This window comes from Rhinatrema bivittatum, chromosome 4 (assembly GCF_901001135.1).
Source record: "Rhinatrema bivittatum chromosome 4, aRhiBiv1.1, whole genome shotgun sequence".
Lineage (NCBI taxonomy): Eukaryota > Metazoa > Chordata > Amphibia > Gymnophiona > Rhinatrematidae > Rhinatrema > Rhinatrema bivittatum.
Genome location: NC_042618.1, coordinates 304,357,417 through 304,384,591, shown reverse-complemented (window position 1 = coordinate 304,384,591; position 27,175 = coordinate 304,357,417). Strand labels below are relative to the sequence as shown.

Below are 27,175 nucleotides of genomic sequence, written 5' to 3'. Positions count from 1 at the left end.
CTCCATCACTGGTGGCCCAAAAAGATGGTTACCATTCCTGCCATGACAGCGAGTACTCAGGTGGGAATACATAGGACCGCTTATACCGCTGAAGTGGTCCCCACTCCCCTGGGCGGCTATCCTGCAGATGCATGTCTCCCCTGGAGAGCTATATTTAATTGCTGGTTTGCCCTTTTTCTCTATGCTGCCAAGGCAAACATCTCCCCAGCCTAGGTTGTTCCCTGTGCTCTGAGAGAATTGCTCCACCACCAAAAATTACATCCCACTCACCGCAACTGCTATTGAAGGGCTCGTTAACCTCCCAGTTGCTACCCCGTTAAACAGTTAGATATGCTTGATAGGTCTAAAGTTAGCTGGATACACTTATCTGGCTAACTTTACTACTTATTCAGGTATATTCCACAGCATAGCTGTGCCACTGAATATCCTGTGCAAGTTAGCTGGTTAAGTCTTATCCAACAGTTGATTTTTTTTCCCTTTTCTCTCGCTGTTTGTTTTTTTTTTTAACTTTATGTGCACAAATGAAGAAGCAGCAGAGAAAATGCCAAATTGCAGAAACTTTGGAAGTCCTCCGGGTCAAAGGATCTACTCAACTGAATTAGAGAGATAAATGACTTTCATCCCAGAAGCTGCCCAAACTCTCATCATCTGTCCTAACCAGGCCTCAGCTCACTGCACGAGAGCTCCTACCATTTGCTGGAGACAGAGAATACTGGCAGGCTGAGGTCAGCACATATGCATATAAGGGGTTGACATCAGCAAGTCTGTTGATCTCTGTTCTCCATCTGTTGGTCGATGAACATAACCCATTCATCTGGACTGATATGACTGGATAATGAGGAATATTCATATTGTGCTGGACAGTCAACAAGATAATTTTCTTGTACCAGACAATGTACTTACTGACAGATTTCTAATGCTATCTCAGATGTTATATCCACCACTAGCATTCTGCAAATATTACCGTACCTGCTACAAATGCTCTGTATATAATATTCCAATCCCAAATGGTATACCCAGCATTCTAATTTTCCTGAACTTGAAGTTCATAAAGTCTCACACTGTATTGTATAACCATAGAATCTTGAGAAGGATAGGCATCACCAACTATTCTTTAAATATGGTTTTATGCTTAAGGAACCTGACCGAACAGCTATGTGTGATATGACTAAAAATTCCTAGCCTAGCCATGGGCTGTTAAACCCTGTACCCAGGGCCCAGCTGTGGCCTCTTAAACCCTTCATCTGGACTTAGTTGTGGTCTCACAAAACCCTGCAACCCAGGCCCAACCATGATTTCTGGAGGAACCTCAAGTGGGTCATGAGATAAGCACTACAGTTGACACATCCTACGAAGTGTATATATCAGTAAATTATAAGTACAGCATCTGATAATGTACACACATTTTAAGTCCATACAAACTCAGCTAATTTTCCAACATACAGAGGCCAATATTTAAATACAGCCAGCTATTTAAGTTAGTTGAATAAGACTTAACCAGCTAACTTGCACAGGATATTCAGTGGCACAGCTATGCTGTGGAATATACCTGAATAAGTAGTAAAGTTAGCCAGATAAGTGTATCCAGCTAACTTTAGACCTATCAAGCATATCTAAGTTATCTGTCTACATTAGGGGGTGGATTTTAAGAGCCCTGCTCGCCTAAATCCGCCCAAATCCGGGCGGATTTAGGCGAGCAGGGCCCTGCGCGCCGGTGAGCCTATTTTACATAGGCTCACCGGCGCGCGCAGACCCCGGGACTCGCGTAAGTCCCGGGGTTCTCCAAGGGGGCATGTCGGGGGCGGGCCCGGTCGTCGCGGCGTTTAGGGGGCGTGCCGGGAGCGTTTTGGGGGCGGGCCCGGGGGCGTGGTTACGGCCCGGGGCGGCCCGGGGGCGTGGCCGCGCCCTCTGGACCCGCCCCCAGGTTGCGTCCCGGCGGCGTGGCCGCGCCCTCCGGACCCGCCCCCAGGTCGCGTCCCGGCACGCTAGCTGCCCGCTGGCGCGCGGGGATTTACGCCTCCCAGAGGGAGGCGTAAATCCCCCGACAAAGGTAAGGGGGGGGGCTTAGACAGGGCCGGGTGGGTGGGTTAGGTAGGGGAAGGGAGGGGAAGGCAAAAGGAAGTTCCCTCCGAGGCCGCTCCGATTTCGGAGCGGCCTCGGAGGGAACGGGGGTAGGCTGCGCGGCTCGGCACGCACCAGCTATACGTAATCGATAGCCTTGCGCGCGCCGATCCAGGATTTTAGCGGATACGCGCGGCTCCGCACGTATCTACTAAAATCCAGCGTACTTTTGCTGGCGCCTGATGCGCCAGCAAAAGTACGCCTATTCGCGTTGTTTGAAAATCTACCCCTAGATGAATAAGCCCAAATAACGGCACTTAGACAGATAAGCAGCTCCACCCTGTTATGCCGAATCCGCACCCCGACTTATCCGACTAAGTATTGCCCATTGAATATAGACAAATATTCAGCTGCTGCTACTTAGATGGATAAGTCCTAATTATCCAGCTAAGTACCATTTGAATATCAGCTTCAAGATATGTGCACACATTGTGTTTGAATGTTGTTTTGTGATGCGGTTAAAAGTTCATACTTTCATGGTTTTAAAAATTAGCATAAATGTTAGCAGCATGCCTAAAATGTGCACACTTTTAAAACTGAAATGGATGCATTAGTTTTCAAACATGTCCTCCAAAACATTTTTTTCTGTGTAGCCTAAGGACTGTACATTCTTTCTGGCAACTAAAGATCTCCTTTCCCAGATATGGCCATTTTAAGAGGATTAATTCTACTTTTACCTGTATAAAAGGTGCCTAAACCTTTGAAAATTTAGACCACTATATAAAGCAGGATGACAAGATAGAGGTTTTTAAACTATTTTCAACATATGGCATTGTAGTTACAGTATGAAGCTTAATTGGATTCTGAAGTAATTTTGGTAGAGATTGAAAGTGAGCTTTCATTGGAAAGGTTTGGAAATCACTGTTCATTAACATCCAAAGACTGAATTATGGTACAGCAGAAAGATCAAAACTCCCAATGTGATACATTCACACAATCAGCACAAACTCAAAAGTTTCTTGCTTTCTTATAGAGCTTGGTATAAAAAGGGTACCAACCTCCAGTTGTCTGTAGACATCATCCGGCAGCTCCTGCTCATACATCTTCAACAGCTCAATGGACTGTTTCAGCGGCTCAAACATCTCATCAGTACTGCTTTGTCTCTCCTTGACAGCCATGAGGTGCCCCATGATCTCCACCAAACCACTGTAGTCACCTTCTGACACTCTTTTACTCAAACCTCTCTCTGCCAGTTTTATAAATTCCTCTAGATCAGCCAAGCTGGATAAGGGGGTAAAAAAAAAAAAAAAAAAAAAAGATAGCTATCAAAGAAAAAACAGTTTCTTACCTTTAAAGGGTGTTCTCAGAGGACAGGATAAATCAGTCACACAAATGGGTGACATCTGACAGCATCAGGACAGATAGCTCTCTCAGGACTTAGAAGGTGTTTGAGCATATACGGGCATTTCTACGCAGCCATGGTCACATAATGTCCTCAGTTTTGTACCAAGCTAATTTCTAACTACAGGGAGGTGGGTGGAATCAGGAATGGATTGGCAAAAATACCATTTACAGTAAGCAACTTTTTTTTTCTATTGATAAGCAGGCTGAATTAAAGTATAATGCATAGGGAGTCCCAAACTGAGGGTTGTAGTGGAGTAATTGTGGACCCCATTGTGCAGAGCTGACTACATGGGAGAAAGGTTATGCATAACTGCACATCTAAATTTAATCTCAGCCTTTGAGAGATTGTCCAGACAACAATGGGAAGTAAATGTGTGTACAGATAGCCATGAGGCAGCTTTGCAAATGTCCTCAAGTGGAACCTCATAAAGATGAGCAACTGAAGAGGCCATAACTTGCACCTGATGAGCCTTGACTGAGTCAGAGATTCGAAGGCCTGTGAACATATAAATGACAAATGCAGACCACAATCCAATTGGACAAGGTACACTTGGGCAACCACTGCATCCAGGTGATTGGAATCATATGAAGTAAAAAGTTCTGAAGTGTGACAATGTGGCTCAGTCCTCCTTTTATGTATAAAAAAAAAAAAGGCCAAAGCACTTTTGCAATTCAGAATATGGAGGGATTTTCCCCTCTCATACACATACTGCCTTGGGAAGAAGGTTGACTGCACGATGGACTGATTTTGATGAAAAGCCAAGAGAATGTTCAGGAGGAACTTTAGATTGTATATAAAGTACCACTTTGATGTGGAAGAATTGACTGTATGGAGAGTAGTTAACCAGGGGTTGCTGATTTAACTGCAAACAAGAATAGCACTTTTCATGTCAAGAATTTCAACAAAGCAGATTCCAGTGGTTCAAAAGGTGGTATTGTAAACTGGATGAGAACAATGTTTAAACCCCATGGAGGTGGTGCTTAATCTGCAACAAGCTGTTCATGAACTTTGACACCAATGGATGGAGTGAGATGGGCTTGTAACCCTCTGCAGCATGGTAGGCTACTATGGCACTGAGATGGATTCTTATAGAGGACATAACCAGATTGGAATTGGAGAGTGTGCGAAGAGACCAGCGGCTGGGTAAGACCAAGCAGAACTTCTCCAGCCTCCTGTTCTGCTCTGATATGATCAACTAGACTGCTAATAGACCACATGATTCAAACAGATGTATCATTTTTAATTATTCACAAGGAAGGCAGGGCAGATCTTGAGGGGTGTGGGGAGGGGAGGGACTATAAGTTTTGCCTATGGCACCCAAAATCTCTGCACTGGCTCCATGTGGGAAAGCAGTCTAACCAATCAGATGTTTTGGGACAATGATTCTCCCGCTTCAGTGGTACGGTAGCAATAGTAAGTAATGGGGTTTCTGTTGGTAGGGAGTGAGTCACTGTAAGATGTTGCCCAACGTGAAGACTGGTAGAGAAAAATGTGCTCTTCTTCCAGCTGGGTCTTCTCAAAGAAAACAAGGGACTGAGCCCATCCAGGCAGTCTTCCAGGGATAGAGAGGGAAGACAGTCTTGAAAGCAATAATCAGATGGATTACAATTGCTTTAATTACTTCTTTAGTAATTCACTTTTATTTGTAACCCCCTGAAAATATTTGCAGAATTAGCAACAAAATTGCATTAACAGTGTCAACATGAACATTTAACACTTTTGCTTGATAGGTTCCAAAACAAAATTAACTAAGAAAAGAACCGGTTCTTTCAGCTGGTTGGAGTACTTTACTCCAACCAGCTGAAAAATTTCACTTTTTCTAAATGTACTTCTTTGACTTTAAACCTTTAAAGATTTTGAGTGTCCACCTTTTGTTTTCCAGGTGCTGTGTAATACAGCTGTTTCTTAAGTAAATGGCAAGTATTAAATTGCTTGTTCTCGTTTGTGTATGTTTCTCTTGACTTTTCCCTTAAGTTTACAAGTAACTCTTTCTTTTCTTTGTTTAGGATTGCTATTTGGTTGCCCTAAAGTTAGATGAATAAATTTATTCAGCTCCCTTTAAGAAAGCCAAGTATATTCAGCAGCATGGCTGCGCCACAGAATCTCTCAGCCGAATTATCAGGATAAGTTTATCTGATTAACTTATGGAGGTCCATAGGCAACCGGATAGTGGCTTAATATGTCCCACCATGAACAATGATACATCAATTTAAAGGAAAAAAATTAGAATATGGTAGCAGATAAGGATCATAAGGCTCATCTTGCCTGCCCAACATTACTGCTACATGACATGGATATAAGAACACTGGTTTTCCCTTCTGTTTATTGCAACTAGGGATTCTCTGTGCTTATCACAGTTCCCTCTAAGCTATGCGCACTCACAGAGATCGTGAACCCTGCGCACACAGCAAAACATAGCATGCATAAGAAATCCAAATATTATTTGCATTATATTAACTCACAGTGCACAAATTTGAACTTACCTTATAAAAAGATGCACAAAAAGAAAATTTTGGCACATAGTCTTTCAAACATTTAAGGGACCATTAGTGCTTATCCCAGGTTTTCCTTGAATTATGTTGTCTTTGCTTCTACCACCTGCTCTGGAAAGACCAGTCTGTACTAGAAGGACTAGGGGGCATTCCATGAAGTTAGCAAGTAACACATTTAAGACTAATCGTAGAAAATTCTTTTTTACTCAACGCACAATAAAGCTCTGGAATTTGTTACCAGAGAAGGTAGTTAGTGCAGTTAGTGTAGCTGGGTTCAAAAAAGGTCTGGATAAGTTCTTGGAGGAGAAGTCCATTAATGGCTATTAATCAATTATACTTAGGGAATAGCCACTGCTATTAATTGCATCAGTAGCATGGGTTCTTCTTAGTGTTTGGGTAATTGCCAGGTTCTTGTGGCCTGGTTTTTGGCCTCTGTTGGAAACAGGATGCTGGGCTTGATGGACCCTTGGTCTGTCCCAGCATGGCAATTTCTTATGTTCTTACACATACACCACTGCTTTCATGAAAAAATATTTTCTGATATCACTCCCAAGTCTACCCCCTTGAAGCCTCATATCATGACATCTCGATCAAGAGTTTATTTTCTACAGAAAAAGGGTTTACTTCTTGTGCACCATTTAAACCTATGAGTTATTTAAAAGCCCCTATCATAACCATGTCTCCTCTCCTCTAAGATATACATGTTTAAGTCTACACAGGGCTTTTGGTAAAGGCTCTGCACCATTTTCTTGGTGTTTTTCTGGACTATCTTTGTCTATATCCTTCTAGAGGTACGGTCTCCAGAATTGCACAAAAAAAAAAAAAATCTCAGCAGAGGCTTGTATAGAGCCATTATATCCTGCTTTCTACTGGTTATACCTCTCTCCCTGTACAACCTAGCATTCCTCTGGCTCTGGCCAGTGCCTTGTTGCACTTTTTCACTACCTTGAGATCATTAGATGTGATCTTTTAGAGGTTTATCTCCTGCCTGGTGCACATTAGCAATTCACCCCTCATCATCTGCCACTCTCTTGAATTTTAGCACCACAAACGCATCACTCTACATTGTATGGAATTATAGCTTAGCTGCTAAGCACCTGAGCACTACTTACGCTCTTTTAGATCTCATTCTGTCTATTCTCTGAAAGTTTTCCATGCTATGGCAGATTTTAGTGTCATTTGCAAAAAGATAAAGCTTTTGCTAACCCCCTTCACAATACTGCTTACAAAGCTAATAAGCAGCTCTAGACCTAGGACAAATTTCAGAAGTACTTCACTAATAACCTCTCTTTCCATGTGATGAATCCAATTTACCACCAACCTGAACCCCCATTTAACATAATTGCCATCACCCTCAACCAGTTTCTAAATCCCGTCCATCACCTTGGAACCTATGGTCTATTGTTTTTTCAAAAAAGTGACTTTTTTTTTTTTTATAAAGAATAAATATGAGAAATTGCTAAAACCTTTTTGACCATTTTGCAGCATTGGAGCTGGTGAAACTAGTCTGGAAGAGGCAGCTCTGGAGTGGAGAGGAAGAGTGAACGCAGTGGCCCAAGGAGGGTGAAAAGGAGAAGTAATGGTAGGGCAGGGGGAGAGCTGGAGTCAGTTGTGGTGCCCCAAGACAAAGGAGTGATGGAAGAAGACCGGGATGAGGCTTAGAGGAGGATTAATGATTTATTTACATTTATATTCTGCCAATCTGGTGGTGGCGGCCCATGTGGGGATGTAGTGGAGAAATATGGTGACTGTCAATGGATGGGGTGGGGGAAGTGAGGGGTGAAGAAAAGTGATGGCAGCAGGCTATGTTTTTTTGCAATAAAATACTGAAAAACTTGCACCCTGGCACTAGAAAATTTATATACTGATGGGAGAGGAAAGTTTGCAGAGGAATGTATATTCTAGGAAGGGGGAAGGAGGAACACTTTTTTTTTTTTTAAACAGCTAAGAGGTTGTCTTGAGAGCAGTTTTCAAAGCATTTCACATAGGAAACATGTTTATCTACAAAAATAGACTTCTGAACACTGCCCAGCCTCTGAGTAAAAGTATGCATGTACTTCTCCCCATGGACCCAACCCACAAACAGCTGGGGTGAAGTCCACGAGTACTTTTCTGTCTGCAGCCTTAGGGGCAGATTTTAAAAGCCCTGTGCGTGTAAATCCAGCCGGGCTGGATTTATGCACGCAGAATAAATGTGGAAAAGAACAGAGAATAAAACTTAGAATATCATAATGCCTCTGTATAGATCCATGATGCAACATACCTTGAGTATTATGTGCAGTTCTGCTCGCCCCTATCTCAAAAAAGACCTAGCAAACAAAATTACCAAGAAGGGCAACAAAAATGATGAAGGAGATGAAAAAGCTCCATTTGGAACAAGGTTAAACAGATCAGGGCTTTTTAGCTTGGAGAAAAGATAGCAGAGGGGATATAATTTAGATTTATAAAATCATGAGTGAAGTGAGATGGATAAATAGGGGACTGTTCGTTACCCTTTCAAACACTAGGACTAGGGGACACTCCATGAAATTAACAACCAGCAGATTTAAAGTAAATCACAGAAGTATTTTTTTCACTCAGCACACAACCAATCTATGGAATCTGTTGCCAAAGGATATGGCCAAGGCAACTAATATGGTAGTGTTCAAAAGAGGGTTGGACAAGTTCCTGAAAGAAAAGTAGACTTGGGAAAGCCAGCGCTTATTCCGGCTGTGAAATACAAGAAACAGATCAACAACTGGGGATCTGACAGGTACATGTGATCCAGACTGGCCATTGTCAGAGACAGGATGCTGGGCTTGATGGACCTTGGTTTGACCAAGCATGGCACTTCTTATTTTCTTAATGCACATGTATTTTACAAATATAAAACAGAGACTGCTCACCTATTTGTGACATGATCAATCAGGTGTTGCTTAAACATCAGACTCCATCTCTTGATGACATTCAACAGGGAAGATTTAAAGGGCCTAGCATCCACTCGCATCCAGTTACTGAAGATGTTGATGGGCTCCAGGCGGTTCACCTCTTCATATATCTTCTCATAGGAATCAATCTGCTCCTTAAACTGCTGCAAGGTGGGAGGTGTCTCAGGAACACCATCCTCCGCATGAGCTTCTATCTCTTCAGCTGTCAGGACATGTCCATACAGCAAGAACTGGCGCATGAACTCCCTCCGATCATCCACATACAGATAAGAGTACTGATCAAAGGAATTGCGGTACTCAACACAGGCTGTCATCGTGTTCTGTACACACTCCATGAGGAAATTGCGCATGTCAGCCAGATCCGCCATGTCTTCCATGTCAGCCTTGACAACAAAATTCAAAGTAAAGAGAGGTCCTGGAAGCATGGCCATGCATATAGTTGCAGTTATGAGTACAATTATTTTTTAATACAATATATTATATAATATAATGGTGCTCTCAAAGCCCTCAATTTACTAGTACAAACTCTGGGATAATCCAATATCCACTGTTATGCAAAAATCCCGGTCGTGCAACTTAAAGTATGAAAAAAATATATAATAAATAATTTTTTAGTAATGTGTAGGACTCTCGCTTTATCAAACTAATCACCACTATAAGCTGAACACAGATGGTCCAATTTTCTGATTTTTTTAATTTTGTTTTTGGATGCATTTAAAACTAATCTCCTTAATTTATACCATGATTATCCACAAGAAATATAGTGAGCAAATAAAAAGTCAGTATCTGGAAAATTACTTAGCTTATATTTGCCACGGAGCCATGTTTGGTTAAAAACTGCTTCAGGGGGATCTTTTCCTTCTGCTTGCCTCAACTCCCCCTGAAGCAGTCTTTAACAAAACACAGCTCCGTGTCGGGGAATCTGACAACGATCTATTCAAATATAAGCTAAGTAATTTTCCAGATACTGACTTTTTATTTGCTCACTATATTTCTTGTGGATAATGATGGTATAAATTAAGGAGATTATTTTTAAATGCATCCAAAAACAAAATTAAAAAAAAAAAAATCATAAAATTGGACCATCTGTGTTCAGCTTAGTGGTGATTAGTTTGATAAAGTAGTGGTCCTACACATGAATATAACACAAATAATTTTTTAGTATTTTGATATTTAAGATGCACAACCAGGATTTTTGCATAACAGTGGGTATATAATATAATGGGCCAGCACAGTGACTATAATCCAGAACTGTGAATCTGAAAACTCAAATTTGATTCCCCTGTTCAGTATTTGATACTGTACTGAGACTGAATAAGTATGAAGTACAGATAAAGATAGGAAGATTGCTCAAAATAAAGTGCCACGGTCTTTAGAACCACTAACTTAAATGCAGTTACCTGGTAATGAGGGAAATTGTTGTGCTCTGCCAGCCTGGCCACCAAAGAAGAGATCCGATAGATGTCATTAACAAGACCCTCAATCACATCATAGAAACCATCGCTGGCCCCCAGCTCAAGAGAAGGACGGAAGATCATGTCTGGGATGGCCAGGTCCAACTGCACTTCAAACAGGGGAGCAAGTCCTGCTTTGGAATCTGAAAGAGGCAAATCATATTTACCCAGAATTCAATGACAAGTTAAATATAAGCTATTGGTGGGCTGGTACAGTGGCCAATTGAAAAGCCCCCTGGTTCAATCTCCAAGTTGGGTCTTCCACTCCCTGGGTCAATTGGGGCGTGGGAGTTGTAGTCATTTCTTAAGAGCGACAACTAATGGCCAGATTCAGGGCCCATGAATGCAAGATTCCAGAAAGAGCTCTGTTGTGTCACCTATGACACAAAACTGTCACAGCAATGACCAGACTAGGCATGTTTGGCAGGAGGGAGAAAGGGAGGGAGTACGAGATATAAAACGGGGAAAGCATCCCCAGGTAGTTGCAAATGAAGGCTCACAGTACCAGATCCCAGCCCTATTTCCAAATGAACTGGAAGTACAAAGCAGCAAAAGGAAACTATCAGTTCCACTGCTTCCCAACTTGTTACAGCAATAAACACTAATATAGCAGTACTTTAGTGCTTTAAAGATTGTAATTAACATAATTCAATTGACAGTTAAACAAAATCATTAAAACACTTCTGTTTGCCAAGCATCAGCATGGTCTTACAACCTCCCCAATACAAAAAAAAGACAAATTTAAACTACAGAATATGATCATCCAGTTTTGCTTTTTGCCCATTGTCTATGTACTGACCATCAACCACTACCAATTAGCTAGGAGGCTCCTTAATCGTTTTAAGACTAGCAACAGGAGCATTCATAGGAGAGAATCAGAACCATAAAGCAAACTAAGCAGTAAGCATACCCTAAGAAGAGAAGAACATACCAGCACAGTAATGTACTGCAAATTTGACCAAGAAGGCCAGGAAGGAAACACAGCACCACCCCTCACAATTAGGGGACAATTTTCAAACTTTATAGGGAGATGTGAAGTCTGCATGTATATTATATGTCAATTTTCAAAAGGAAACATTTCCTTTTGAAAATGGACTTGGAGAAAGCAAGTGCAGGACTGTGTGAGTACTCTTATGGTGGAATTTACACTCATGCTGGTAAATCCACCCCTACAATGCCTCTCCAGAGATAGAGGTACATATATGTGCCTTATTTTACACAACCTTAAGTCAAACGTTTACCCTAAATTTTGTAAGTATGGGGCAATTTTTACGTCTTCCTAAATACAAAAGTACCTACCCAGCCTTGCAACTATGTACCTTACAGCTAAATTTTCCAAGACAGACAAACTAAGCTATACCCTCAGACCTTGCATCTGCTGTTTCTGCAGGTGGAAGAAGAAAGGCAAACCTGTATGCATAGTTTTTAACCCTGACTTACATCCCTGAGAATGCCTCTTTAATCTGGCTAAGAGTATTCATGTTGTTAAAAGTATGCTTGTGTTTTTAGCCATTACTCAAGGTGCGGTTTTCGCCCCAGGGGATCTAGTTGAGTAAGTCTTAGAAATTGTCCTCTAAGTATAGTGGGAGCTGCAGACTGCTATAAAAAGCCATATTTGTTACTCATTGGTGTCTTCCATGTCATTAAGAGGGCAATTTTTAAAAATATATGCGGATAAAGCAATGTTTTACCTGCATAGTTGGCACCTCTGAGAACAGTTTTCATATGTCTGCTCCAGTTCCAATTCAGTGGATCATTTGATATTACTGAATCAGTAGTGTGCAGTTGGGATTAGGGATTGTGTGCTATGGTAGTTTGTCTTTTTTAGAAGGATGAGTTTTTCAAGTGCACTAAGGCGAAAATTGCTTGGGTTGGAAGAATAATCTAGTGAGAGTCTCCCGGGCTCTGCTACCTCCCCAGTGTTGTTCAATCTGTTTTGTTTTTTTTTGTTTTTTAGCAACCGCTGGGTACGCTGTTGACAGCCATAGGTCTTAAATACGGAATATATGCAGATAATGTCCAATTTATGTTTTCGGTGGCATCTGACCTGACTAGTGCAGTGGAAGGCTTAACATCCCATGTACAGGCAGTCGACTGGTTTGCATAGAACAATCTCACCTTTATTTTATTTTTTTATTTTAAAATTTTTGTATACTACTTATACCCAGGTGGAGGTCTAGTCAGTTTACAAGCATGAAACATTCATAATATAATAATATAAAAAGACAAACTTTAAAAGAAAAATATCAAATAAAATAAAAAATAAAATAGGATTAAAAATACAATTAAATAGAATATAAAATTAAATAAAAACATTAACTAAGCAACAAATTGACTAAGAGGGCAAGAGTGAAAAGAAAGGTTATGAGAAACATAATTCAGGGTTATTAAGCTTTATGTTAAGAAAACAAATTCTGTAGGTTAGTCAAGGGGGTTGTGTTCTGTGGACATCCCACTGGTAAGGTTTAAGGATGTTGATATTACAATCATTACTGAAGTGCAAGATTTGGATATAATTTTTGATATTCAACTTTCAATGAAACTTCGGGTTCATTTAGAGCTTAAGTGCTCTTTTTATAAATTAAGTGTTTTACATAAGGTTTCTTTCTACCACAAATTTTTGAATGGTTGTTCAGTCTATTATGCTGAGTGCCTTGGACTACAGTAATGTTTTATATGCTGTTCTACCAAAAAATGGTCTCCAAGCTCTCCAAACATTACCTAAGGCCCTCTTCTCTCTGTATACTAATTCCCTAGATGCTCTAATTTCCTCTCATTGCTTTCAATACCATCTTAATGCTTGATGATTCCCAGATTTATTTCTCTACACCAGAAATTTCAATAAAAATCCAGTCCCAAATTTCAACCTGCTTGTGTGATATTGCTGCCTGGATGTCCACCACCACCATCTTAAACTCAATATGGTTAAGGCAGAACTCCTCTTTCCCCCAAATCCACTTTCTCTATTTCTGTAGATACTGCCATCCTCCCAGTCCCCACAGCCTGTAACCTTGGGATCATTTTCAATTCTTCTCTGCCCTTCTCTACACATACCAAAAATATTGCTAACAATCTTTTCTTTTCTTTTTTTTTTTAAACAGGAGTAGGCAACTCCAGTCCTGGAATACCAAAATCAGGTCTGGTTTTCAAGACATCCACAATGGATATACATGGGACATTTTTACATGCACTGCCTCTATTGTATATAAATCTCTCTCATGCATATTCATTATGGATGTCCTGTTTGTGGCATTCCAGGACCGGAGTTGCCTACCCCTGCTCTAAATCACCACCAAAATCCATCCTTTCCTCTCTGAACACACTACCAGAATCCTCATCCACTCACTTATCACCTCCCACTTAGACTACTGCAGCCTGATCCTCATAGATCTTCCAGTGAACCTTTTCTCTCCACTTCAATCTATCCAAAACTCTATGGGGTAGATTTTATAAACGTGCACGCACTACCCAGAACACGCACATGGATGCCCGATTTTATAACACGCAAGTGCAGGTGCACGCATGTTATAAAATCGGGAGTCGGTGCGCGCAAGGGGGTGCACAATTGTGCACCCTGCACGTGCCGACATCCGCGGCCTCAGGGCGGCCTGGGAGGGAACTTCCCAACCCCCTAACCCTAACCTCCCCTTCCCCTAATCTAGGTCCTCCCAAAAAATTTGTTTTACCTGCTGCGCCTGCCTAGGGGCAGGTGCAGGTTGCACATGCCAGCACCCGACTGGCACACAATCCTCAGACAAAGCAGCAAATGGCCACTGTGTCGGAAGCCTCTGGCCCCGCCCCTTTCCCAAAGCCCCGGGACTTAGACCCTTCCTGGGGCTTTACGCGTGTCGCAGGGCCTTTCTAAAATAGACCCGGCGCACGTAACCCCACTTACGCACGTAGGCTTTTAAAAATCCGGCCCTGTGTGACATTTTGCCAAAGTTACCAAACCCATATAAGTCCTTTTCTCAAGTCACAACATTGGCTCCCTATCGGTTTCTGCATGTAATTCAAGCTCTTTTTGCTCACCTACAAGAGCTTTCACTCTACAGCTCCACACTACCTCTCCTCTTCTCTCATTCTACGCCCCCTCCTCGTGAACTGTGCTCATCAGGCAAGCCACTATCTATACCCTTCTCCTCTACTACCAACTTTGACTCTGTGCATTCCACCTGGCTGCCTCAGATTCTTGAAAAAGACTTGAGTTCATGCATCATGCTTCCCTTCTGTTGCCTTATTCAAATCCAGTCTAAAATCCCTTTTTGAGGCTGATTTTAAATCTTAACCCTTGATTATCCTGCTTAAAGCCTTATTGATTTTAACTGTTTTCTTAATACATAAAATTCACAGTCTCTTTTGCCCTCAATGCCCTGTATATTTGCCTTGATTAGATTGTAAACTCTACTGAGTAGAGACAGTTTTATATGCTTTTGTATAGTGCTGCAGACTTCAAATAGCGCTAAAGAGATAAGTAGTAGTACTAGCAGCAGCAGCAAGATTAATCACCAGTAAATCCAGGAGAGAACATATATTACACTACAGCTTGCTGACTTACACTGGATACTCTAGCTGCTGCTGAGTCATAGGGCTAATTTTAAAGTTGGTCACGCTCATCTACAAATTCTTGAAAAGAAACAGACCACAGTATCTAAAAGATCTCCTAAGTACCATCAAGTCCCACTTCTGCTTTACAGTCCATGGATAACATCATAAGAAGTTGCCATACTGTGTCAGACCAAGAATCCATGAAGCCCAGCATCCTGTTTCCAACAGTGGCCAATTCAGGATATATGTACCTGGCAAATACCAACAATAAATAAATCCTATGCTACTAAAGCTAGTAATAAACAGTGGCTATTCCCTAAGTCAACTTGATGTATAGCAATTAGTGAACTTCTCCTCCAAGAACTTATCCAAACCTTTTTTAAACCCAGCTACACTCACTGTCTAACCACATCCTCTCTGGCAACAAATTTCAGAGCTTAATTGTGCGTTGAGTGAAAAAGAATTCTCTGATTTGTTTTAAATGTGCTACTTGCTAATTTCATGGAGTGCACCCTAGTCCTATTATCCAAAAGAGAACAGAACCATTCACATTTACCAGTTCCAGACCTCTCGTGATTTTGTAGACCTCTATCATATCCTCCCTCAGCCGTCTTCTCCAAGCTGAACAGCCCTAACCTCTTCAGCCTTTCCTCATAGGGGAACCATTCCATCCCCTTTATCATTTTGGTCGCCCTTCTCTGTACCTTCTCCAGTGCAACTATATCTTTTTTGAGATGCAGCGACCAGAATTGTAAACAGTAATAAAGGTGCAGTTTCACCATGGAGCGATACAGAGGCATTATGACATTTTCCATTTTATTCACAATTCCATTCCTAATAATTCCTAACATTGTTTGCTTTATTTATTTAACCTTTTTGTATACCGAACTTTCGTAAATTACATCAAGCCGGTTTACATACTTCTTAAAAACCAAAAATCATGCAGACTTAAAACTATCCCATAAAAACGGTTGATGCCATAATTGTCACCTTCTATACAATGTGACACATTATAAAATAAACCTTATAAAGTACAAGTTGTAAGTAAATAAAATAAAACATTATTAAAATACCTATTAACATACAATTCAAATCCATAAAATTAAATATCCATTTCAAATTTCAGGATTAATAAACATTTTACAGAAAAAAAAATTCTAATATCTACAACTAATTAAAATTCAGAAGTAGTTAAAAAGAAAGATAAGATTGTACATTTAACCTGCTTGTGTATAAGCCTGTTCAAACAACCAGGTCTTTTTTGATTGCCACAGCACACTGCACTGACTATTTCAAAGTATTATTCACTATGATGCCTAGATCTTTTTCCTGGGTGGTAGCTCCTAATATGGAACCCAACTGTGTAACTACAGCATTGGTTATTTTTTCCTGTATGCATCACCTTGCACTTAACATTAAATTTCATCTGCCATTTGGATGCCCAATCTTCCCGTCTCACATAGTCCTCCTGCAATTTATCACAATTTGCTTGTGATTTAGCTACTCTGAATAATTTTGTATCCTCTGTAAATCTGATTACCTCACTCGTCGTATTCCTTTCCATATTCCTTTCCAGATCATTTATAAATATATTGAAAAGCACCGGCCCAAGTACAGATCCCTGAGGCACTCCCTTTTCCACTGAGAAAATTGACCATTTAATTTGAATAGTCCTGAGACTGTGGATTCCACCGAGACAGCAGGGAGGGCTAGAGAGGATGCATATGCGCCCTTGCCCACAGCACCACTTCCAGGGTTGCCGCCATTAAACCAAGCACTTCTAGGTAGCACAATACAGTCTGGCACAGAGTGTTCATCAACAGACACAGCTCTTCAATCAACTTCTGAATATGAGCTTCTGGCAGGAAATCCTTGCCTTGTTTCATGTTGAATCAAATCCCGAGGTATTCCAATGACTGAGCAGGCTGAAGACTGCTCTTGGGCAGGTTCACCTCCCATCGAGCTCCTCCAACAGGAAGATCACCTTGCGGGTCACCAAGAGGCTTCCTTCTAGCATCTTGGCTTGAATCAGCCAGTCCTCCAAATATGGGCGTAATAGGATCCCATCCTCTCAACTCTGCCGCAACTACTACCATTAACTTGGAAAAGGTCCTGGGAGCGGTGGAGAGACCAAAAGGCAGCAAAACGCAGAAAATATCTATGCTCTAGTCAGATGGGAATGTGAAGATTCACCTTGGACAGGTCTAGAGAGGTCAGAAATTCCCCCAACTGCACAGCCATTATCACCGAGCGCAAAGTTTCCATGCAAAAATGAGTCTCTCGCAGATGACAGTTGACCCCTTTGAGATCCAGGATGGAACGAAAGGAGCCCTCTTTCTTGGGTACAATGAAAAATGGAATATTGCCCCATATTTTGAGATGTGGGCTCAGGAACTACAGCCCTCAGACGGGTAAACCTTACTAAAGTTCCCTCCACCACCTGCTTCTTCTGTGGGAAGTGGCAAGGAGACACCATGAACCCGTCCTGAGGAACACTGCAAAACTCCAGCACATATCCTTCTTGTATCACTTCTGGGACCCATTAATCCATTGTGATCTCAACCCACCTCTAGGCATCCCTCTATCTCCTGTTCCTGGGGCTGGGGCTGGGTCGGCAAACCTTCATTGGAAGGCTCAGGAGATGCCACTACCCGAGCCCATGCCCCTTCTATATTGTCTGGGACAAAAGGACTGAAACCTATTAAAAGGCTGAGTCCTCTGAAAGATCATGCCTCTATAGGGTTGAAAATGCTTGGATCCCCTAGCATGACCTCATGCTAAAGGAGCGCGGCACCTTTTTATTTTCCTCTGGCAATAGAGGAACTGGTGATTCGCCGCACTTACTGGCCCAACTAACTCCCAAACAAAAACGATCCTGTAAAGAGCAATTTTGTGAGGTTAGATTTGGAGATAGACCAACTAAATTCTCAGCCATACCTGCCAACTGGCCGCTATTATCGAAGCAACCCCTTTGAGGTGCAGACCAAATCTCAGCCCGCATCTAATAGAAGGTGGCTACTGGTTCCATAGCTGCCCTGGAATTCACCCCAGAGTCATTGACCTCCTGAGAGATATAAACATGAGAGAGCCACCAGGGAACAGCAAGAAGTGATCTGCAAAGTCAGTGTCACTGCTTCAAAGGCTTGCTTAAGGATAGCTTCAATCCTCCTATGGTGTACATCCATCAAGGCTGCTCCTCCCTCCATGGGGATAGTCATCCACTTGGAGACTGCACAAATAAGTGCATCCACTTTTGGAAAACAAACACTCTCTCAGGGGCGATTCTATAATGGGGAAGGGCGAGGCGGCTGCTTCAGGCAGCAGAATTTTGAGGTGGCAAAAAAATGCCCCTCTCAGAATGCAACTAGCATCCGCCTCACCCTGCCTGACCCTGCTGCGGCTGCCAACCCAGGCCGGCGGCAGCAGCAGCAAAGAGGAGGGTTGCTGCCGCAGGTTGCCAACACAGGCCAGGCCGGCAGTGTAGAGGAGGGACGCTGCCGCTGCCAGAGGCCAGGCCGGCGATGTGGAGGGAGGGAGGAGGAACGCCACTGCCAGAGGCCAGGCCAGCAGCATGGAGGAGGAATGCCACTGCTGGATGCCAGGACAGCGGTGGCTGAAGGGAGGAGGGATAGGGGACATCATCTCCCTCGCCTCAGGCAGCAGATTGCCTTGAGCTGCCCCTGTGCTCTCACCAGATCCAGAGGGTACAAGCCTTCCAAAAACAGACTCCCTTTGAAATTAGCCTCTGGGGCGCCACACTCGAGATCAATGAATTCTTGAATGGCCTCCATTATAGGGAAAAAACAAGAGGCTTTACGCAAGGAAACCAAGATGGGATTTTTCTTTGGCTCAGATGGTATTTGCCCCAGGTACTTCCAGCAGTTTCAAGGTCTGGGAAATCAAGGCCAGCAGTTCATATCTATGGAAAAACCGCAGCATAGTCCTATTTGGCTCTAATTCCGGAGTAATTTCTCCATTCTGTGGCGCATCAGGATCAGCCTCATCATCCGTGCCATTCAGATCCTTATCGGGCAGACCTGCTGCCGATCTGGGTGTACTCCGATGCTTAATAGTAGAACCGGGCGACAGAGAGGTCCCCCACCTGCAACGGCAGCATTGGACAGGGTTGAGGACTAAACCTGAAGAAAGGACCGCAATCCCTGGAAAAATTCTACCCATGAAAAGGCAGAAGGATCTATGCCAAAACCAGAAGGCATTTGAGGTGTACTCACTGAGCTACTCTCCCCCCACTGACGAACCAGTTAGGGGAGTTCCAAGATCAGGCGCCTCATCCTGACACGTCTTTACCCAGACCTTCATCCGGCTGGGAAGAACCAGGCTTAGTAAAATCAGAGGAAGATAATTCTCCCTGAACCTTCAAACAGTGCTGGCACAAGCTAGTGAGCACGCCAGACTGAAATGTTCGAATATGACAGGCAGTGCAGAGGGAATGTTGCTTAGCTTTCTTAGCTATAGCAGCCATTAGGCCGTCAGTATGCTTAACAGGTGACTGAAGGCGTACATTCGGCTGGTTTTTTTTTTGTTTTGGGTTTTTATACGTCCAAAAAAAATGTAGGCGTCCAAATTTTACTGACAGAGCTCAGATTCCAAAAACTAGGTGTCCCTATGGACAGGCGCTGTAATGCTAGGCACCCCAACTTTAAATGGACAACAAACACCCTATTTGTGTGCACAGGTAAGTGCGCAGCCACTAAGGGCACTGCTTAACTTGGATGCACAAACTGAGGCCCAACTAAGCACCCAAAAATTGGACGCACAACCTGGACATACAGCTAGACGCACTAGCCGAACTGACAATCCTGAAGGGAGCAGCCTAATAAAAATATGCAAAATGCCGTTGAGGCCTACCATGCGGTGCACAGCAAAAAAAAAAAAAAAACTCAGAGTGGGGCCTAGCCCAAGAAGGCTGCTCAACCTACCAGGCTGCCCACATCCCTTAACCCCCTACAGAGCGGGATGAACGACGGAACGGCACACCAAGCATGGAGACCGGAGGAAGCCTTACAATAAAAAAACCCCTTCCTTTTCTGTCTTTGTAATTTTTTTTTTTTTTAAACTTACCTGAGCTCAGCCTTTCCAGGCTGAGTACAGAGGTGGTCTCTGGCTGCGGGGGATACTGCATATACCATTACCACTGAGCTCAGCTTCCTGCACCCGAAGCTTTTCAGCTGTTTGAACAGCTAATTCCATGCCAGCTGAACAATCAGCTACCGCACCAAGGCACTCATCTGAGGGACCATGGAAATCACCTCAGGAATTCTCTACTGGGGAAGGGACCATTTGGCATCACTGCAGGAGAGCGGGGCAATTGAACTTTCCTTTATTTCTCCTTTTCAAAGTAAAGCAATCCCCAGTAGGGAGATGAACGTTCACCATCTGCTGGAGACAGAGAATACTGGCAGGCTGATGTCACTGCAGGGGTATATATACTGTGACGACAGTTTGCTGTCTCCATCTGCTAGCAGAGGTGCATAACCTGGATTCATATGACAGATAAGAAATTGGGGTTTTTAATCCAAAGTAAAAAGGTACCTGAAGTCCAGCAGATGTTTCTTCCCAGGCAAGCCATGCTTCTCTATCCCAGGCCTTCTGCAGAGCACAGGAGTCCTTATCCCCATCTGAAGATGAGGTGCTTGTTCCCTGCTACAGGTATTGGAGAGCCTCAGTCACGTTGACATCAGCCAGGAACAGCTCTCCTGCAGAGGCACTTGAGCTCTCCAAAATTGGCTCCGCCCTTGCTCCACTACTCCTCCGAGCTCAAGAAAACATCCATGGCAAGATTGGTCAGTGGCACACCCTCCCCCACTGCTCCTCCCAACATTCCCACTCTGGAGTAAACCAGCTGAACCTGACCACAGCTGACAAAGCAGTTAATTGGTCTGACAGCCAAACTCATCGGTGGCCCAGCTGGAAAAAATACAAGTCTTGCCCTTCCTGTGTATGGTCAAAACAGATGTTTTAGGAAAAATAGGCAAGACTAACACCGCAGTAGCTAGCAACCATCTTCCATCTTGCTCTGCTCCCTTTAACAATATAGATTTGAGACCAAGACACATACTTAAGAACATAAGAACATAAGAAAATGCCATACTGGGTCAGACCAAGGGTCCATCAAGCCCAGCATCCTGTTTCCAACAGTGGCCAATCCAGGCCATAAGAACCTGGCAAGTACCCAAAAACTAAGTCTATTCCATGTAACCATTGCTAATGGCAGTGGCTATTCTCTAAGTGAACTTAATAGCAGGTAATGGACTTCTCCTCCAAGAACTTATCCAATTCTTTTTTAAACACAGCTATACTAACTGCACTAACCACATTCTCTGGCAACAAATTCCAGAGTTTAATTGTGCGTTGAGTAAAAAAGAACTTTCTCCGATTAGTTTTAAATGTGCCCCATGCTAACTTCATGGAGTGCCCCCTAGTCTTTCTACCATCCGAAAGAGTAAATAACCGATTCACATCTACCCGTTCTAGACCTCTCATGATTTTAAACACCTCTATCATATCCCACCTCAGTCGTCTCTTCTCCAAGCTGAAAAGTCCTAACCTCTTTAGTCTTTCCTCATAGGGGAGTTGTTCCATTCCCTTTATCATTTTGGTAGCCCTTCTCTGTACCTTCTCCATCTCAATTATATCTTTTTTGAGATGCGGCGACCAGAATTGTACACAGTATTCAAGGTGCGGTCTCACCATGGAGCGATACAGAGGCATTATGACATTGTCCGTTTTATTCACCATTCCTTTTCTAATAATTCCCAACATTCTGTTTGCTTTTTTGACTGCCGCAGCACACTGCACCGACGATTTCAATGTGTTATCCACTATGACACCTAGATCTCTTTCTTGGGTTGTAGCACCTAATATGGAACCCAACATTGTGTAATTATAGCATGGGTTATTTTTCCCTATATGCATCACCTTGCACTTATCCATATTAAGTTTCATCTGCCATTTGGATGCCCAATTTTCCAGTCTCACAAGGTCTTCCTGCAATTTATCACAATCTGCTTGTGATTTAACTACTCTGAACAATTTTGTGTCATCTGCAAATTTGATTATCTCACTCGTCGTATTTCTTTCCAGATCATTTATAAATATGTTGAACAGTAAGGGTCCCAATACAGATCCCTGAGGCACTCCACTGTCCACTCCCTTCCACTGAGAAAATTGCCCATTTAATCCTACTCTCTGTTTCCTGTCTTTTAGCCAGTTTGCAATCCATGAAAGGACATCGCCATCTATCCCATGACTTTTTACTTTTCCTAGAAGCCTCTCATGAGGAACTTTGTCAAATGCCTTCTGAAAATCCAAGTATACTATATCTACCGGTTCACCTTTATCCACATGTTTATTAACTCCTTCAAAAAAGTGAAGCAGATTTGTGAGGCAAGACTTGCTGACTTTGTTCCATTAAACCATGTCTTTCTATATGTTCTGTGATTTTGATTTTTAGAACACTTTCCACTATTTTTCCTGGCACTGAAGTCAGGCTAACCGGTCTGTAGTTTCCCGGATCGCCCCTGGAGCCCTTTTTAAATATTGGGGTTACATTTGCTATCCTCCAGTCTTCAGGTACAATGGATGATTTTAATAATAAGTTACAAATTTTTACTAATAGGTCTGAAATTTCATTTTTTAGTTCCTTCAGAAGTCTGGGGTGTATACCATCTGATCCAGGTGATTTACTACTCTTCAGTTTGTCAATCAGGCCTACCACATCTTCTAGGTTCACCGTGATTTGATTCAGTCCATCTGAATCATTACCCATGAAAACTTTCTCCATTACGGGTACCTCCCCAACATCCTCTTCAGTAAACACCAAAGCAAAGAAATCATTTAATCTTTCCGCGATGGCCTTATCTTCTCTAAGTGCCCCTTTAACCCCTCGATCATCTAACGGTCCAACTGACTCCCTCACAGGCTTTCTGCTTCGGATATATTTAAAAAAGTTTTTACTGTGAGTTTTTGCCTCTACAGCCAACTTCTTTTCAAATTCTCTCTTAGCCTGTCTTATCAATGTCTTACATTTAACTTGCCAATGTTTATGCTTTATCCTATTTTCTTCTGTTGGATCCTTCTTCCAATTTTTGAATGAAGATCTTTTAGCTAAAATAGCTTCTTTCACCTCCCCTTTTAACCATGCCGGTAATCGTTTTGCCTTCTTTCCACCTTTCTTAATGTGTGGAATACATCTGGACTGTGCTTCTAGAATGGTATTTTTTAACAATGACCACGCCTCTTGGACATTTTTTACTTTTGTAGCTGCTCCTTTCAGTTTTTTTCTAACAATTTTTCTCATTTTATCTAAGTTTCCCTTTTGAAAGTTTAGTACGAGAGCCTTGGATTTGCACACTGTTCCTTTTCCAGTCATTAAATCAAATTTGATCATATTATGATCACTATTGCCAAGCGGCCCCACCACTATTACCCCGTTACCTCGTTACATTGACTCAAAAAATATTCTACACCCATGGCACTTTTGTTTCTGGAAACCTCTACCATTTTAATCTATGGTGAAACTTCATAGGCTTTACCTATATACAAAAAGAAAAAAAAAGGCAAAAAAAACCCCCCACACTTCTTCCCACCTTCCCTTACCTCCTTGAAATAATTACAGAAAGAGCTAGAGAGGCTCATAGAATGAAAACAATTCAAAGTTTGAATTGAAGAGGGAACAAAAAAACAGATTGAAGAGGACCAAGTGAAGAGGTGTTCTATCTCAGTGGTGTCAGATGTCACAAACTTGTGTGGTTAATTCATCCTCCTTTTTGACAGAAAAAGCTATGCAAGTTTCAAGCAAAACATGCTTGTGACCCAAAATGGTTTGAAGAGATGGGCAAGATGGGGGTACCAGGTCAGAGGGATGCCAGTGTGCTTTGTCAGGGGAGTGTGACACCAATGCACAATAGAGGTCACGTCATCAGAATGGGACCTCAGCCAGCCAACACAGTGTGTAGCATCATCTGAATATGACAAACCCCTTCTTCTGTAGCAAGCTAGAACTCTGGAGGAAAATCTCACCTCTCACCTCCCTGCATCAGACTGCCCAAGGAACCAGTTAGCTTGGACCCATCCCTAAAAACTAGCCATCACTTTGGGGGAAAAGGAAGACTGACAGAGCTCAGATCACATGTACATAAAAAGTTCTTGAGAAAGTTTTGTTCTATTATCAAAGAGGACCTTTGCTTACTATACCTGTGTTATCCAAAAGGTACTTAAGTGAACACTCAATGGCACTGAAGAAGCCATCAAGGACCATCTCATCCACATAATCAACATACTCTTTCCAAACTTCTGAGGCAGGGTTTGCACGGAACAAACTCAGATTTTCCTGTGAGACAAACAAACAGGAAACTATCTTTAGACAGCAGTTTACACTAAAAGCAGCCTTATAAAATGACACCCTGGAGTTCTAAATGAGCTACTCCCACAGCTTTCAAACCAAGTCTGTCTGCTTACAGTCACTAGTTTCCTCACTATTACTGCTGTATGCAGCCTACGAAGAACCAGCTGCGCTCCTAATCGCTAGCTCAATCTGTAACAGAATGATAAATTGTGTAACTTCAAATTAAAAGCCTATAATTTACCAAAGAGATATATTATCATGTTTTGCTCTGTTCACCAGTATCTCAGTGTACCACCTAAAGGACATCAGTACATAATGTTATGCCATATTATACAATTAAATTTCTCACACATATATTCAACTATTCTCCCCAATTTAAGAAAAAATTATATATGTAAAAAAAACCCTCTCAAATTGGGGAGAACAGTTGAATATATGTGTGAGAAATTTAATTATGTATAGATGTCCTTTAGATGGTACATTGTTTCATTAAGTTAAGGACTACTATACTGCCCCTGTGTTATTTACCGCACCAGTATCTCAGACCAGATGAGTCATCTCCCTAAATATATTAGGTCAGAAAGGGATCTCATATTTTTCCTGACTTGACTCTTGTACTCTCTTTACATTCATAATCTTTCTTCAATTTCTACCTTCTCTTTGATACCCAAGACTTCCGTCTTACTGAGGATATTTCAGATTCATCTCTTTAAGACTTATCTTCTATTAGATCAACAGAAAAACTATCCAAAAATAATTTAATACAACTGTTTCTCAGACCACAGAGGTCCTTTCTTCATTTGTCAAAGATCTGAACAGTCTTATATGCTCTCAAAAACTCATGTATATCATAGGAACATAAGTGCCAAGCTGGATCAGACCCATGATCCATCGAACCCAACATCCTGTCTGACAGTGGCCAGTCTGGTCACTTGGAAGTACCCATCAGATCCCAAATAGGCAACCCATTCCATGTTGCTCATGCTCAGAAGTGGGAGATAGAGACATCTAAGACTATGTGACTAAAGGAAAATTGGTTCTTACCTGCTAATTTTCATTCTTGTAGTACCATGGATCAGTCCAGACTACTGGGTTTTGCCTCCCTTCCAGCAGATGGAGAATGAGAAAGTTTCAGAGGCTCCGCCTCATAACCCAGTGTAACACCTGCTACTCTTCAGTATTGATCAGTACCCAAACCTAATAACTTTGAAACAAACCAAATTGAACTAACACTAAACTCCTTCCCCCGAACGAGCAGCGGAGTAGGAAAATTGAACAAACCGATTAACTGGTTGGCTATTTTCTGCAGCACCTATGCCAAACCTCAGTGAAGAGAGAGAAGAATAAATAATCGGGCAGACTCTCCAATCATGCAAACCTCCAACATGGGTGGGCATCTGGACTGATCCGTGGTACTACAGGAACGAAAATTAGCAGGTAAGAACCAATTTTCCTTTCCCTGTACATACCCAGATCAGTCTAGACTCCTGGAATGTACCAAAGCTTCCCTTAATGAGGGAGGGACATGGAGAGTCCTGCTCGAAGCACACACTCCCTGAAATTGCTGACGCCAGGAGCTTGGACGTCCAACCGGTAGTGTCTAGCAAAGGTGTAAAGATTTCCAGGTGGCCACCCTGCAAACTTCCTGCGGGGAGACCAGTGACATTTTGCCCAGGAAGCCACCTGGGAACGTGTAGAATGAGCCCGCAATCCTTCCGGAATTGGGCAACCACGATAGATATAAGAAGATTCAATAGCCTCTTTGAGCCAACGTGCTATTGTGGCCTTTGAAGCTTGTTACCTTTTCTTTGGGCCATGCCACAGTATGAAAAAATGATCCAACAAACAAAAACGATTAGTGAACTCCAGATAACGCAGGAGAGCCCTCCTGATGTCCAGGCGTCTCAAATCCATAGCCTGAAAAGAAGCAAGATCCAAGTCTGAAAAGGCCGGGAGTTCCACTGACTCACTCATATGGAAGGCCGAGACTACTTTTAGGCAAAAAGAATAGAACAGTTCTCAATGAGACCCCCGAGTCCGAAAGTCACAAAAACGGACCCCCTGCAGGACTACGCTTGAAGCTCGGAAACCCTCCTGGCTGAACAAATGGCTACTAAGAAGGCCACCTTCAGAGTGAGATCTTTCAATGAGACTTTGAGGGGTTCAAAGGGCGGCTCGCACAGGGCCTTAAGGTCCAGGATCAGACTCCAAGAAGGATATGCTCTGTGCACTAGAGGGCGCAAATGCTTAGCGCCTCTGAGAAAACGGACTACATCCTAATGAGCAGCGAGAGTGGACCCGTGAATCTGGCCCCTCAGGCAACCCAGGGCTGCAACCTGGACTCTTAGGAAATTGAAAGATAAACCCTTTGTCAGCCTATCCTGCAAAAAAGAGAGAACCGAAGACACCGAAGCCCAGCAAGGGTCAACACCCTGCGGCTTACACCACAACTCAAAGACCCTCCAGTCCCGACTATACGCCATGGAGGTTGAGGGCTTGTGAGCCTTCAAGAGCGTAGATATGACAGCCTCCAGATAGCCTTTCTTCCTCAACTGCTTCATCTCAAAAGCCAGGCTGCTAGACAGAAGCAATCCACCTGACTGAAAAATATAGGACCTTGGCGAAGAAGATTTGGTAGATTGTTGAACCATAGGGGCCCGTGAACTGCCAGGTTGATTAGATCCACGAACCATGGGCAACGCAGCCACTCAGGAGCCACCAGGATCACCAGGTCTGGGTGAGCCACTATTCTCCTGATCACCTTGCTTATCAGGGGCCACAGTGGAAACACAGAGAAGGCAAGGCCATGGAACCATGAGCGCATCCACGGCTTCTGCCCCATGCTCTCTTCTGTGGCTGAAGAATTGCTGTGCCTTGGCATTCAAGTGAGTCACCATTAGATCTACATGTGGGAGCCCCCACTT

The 27,175-nt window shown here is 42.7% G+C and overlaps 1 protein-coding gene across 1 annotated transcript in view; it reads right to left on the bottom strand.

Moving 5' to 3' along the window:
* DNAH9 (dynein axonemal heavy chain 9) overlaps window positions 1-27,175 on the bottom strand; it is a 1,128,006-nt gene that overhangs the window by 916,007 nt on the left and 184,824 nt on the right. Inside the window, exons 15-18 of the mRNA XM_029600235.1 lie at window positions 24,101-24,236; window positions 10,286-10,482; window positions 8,844-9,268; window positions 3,120-3,342 (exon numbers count right to left, since the gene is read on the bottom strand). Coding sequence (XP_029456095.1) covers window positions 3,120-3,342; window positions 8,844-9,268; window positions 10,286-10,482; window positions 24,101-24,236 — 981 coding nt within the window. The remainder of the gene's footprint in view (window positions 1-3,119; window positions 3,343-8,843; window positions 9,269-10,285; window positions 10,483-24,100; window positions 24,237-27,175) is intronic.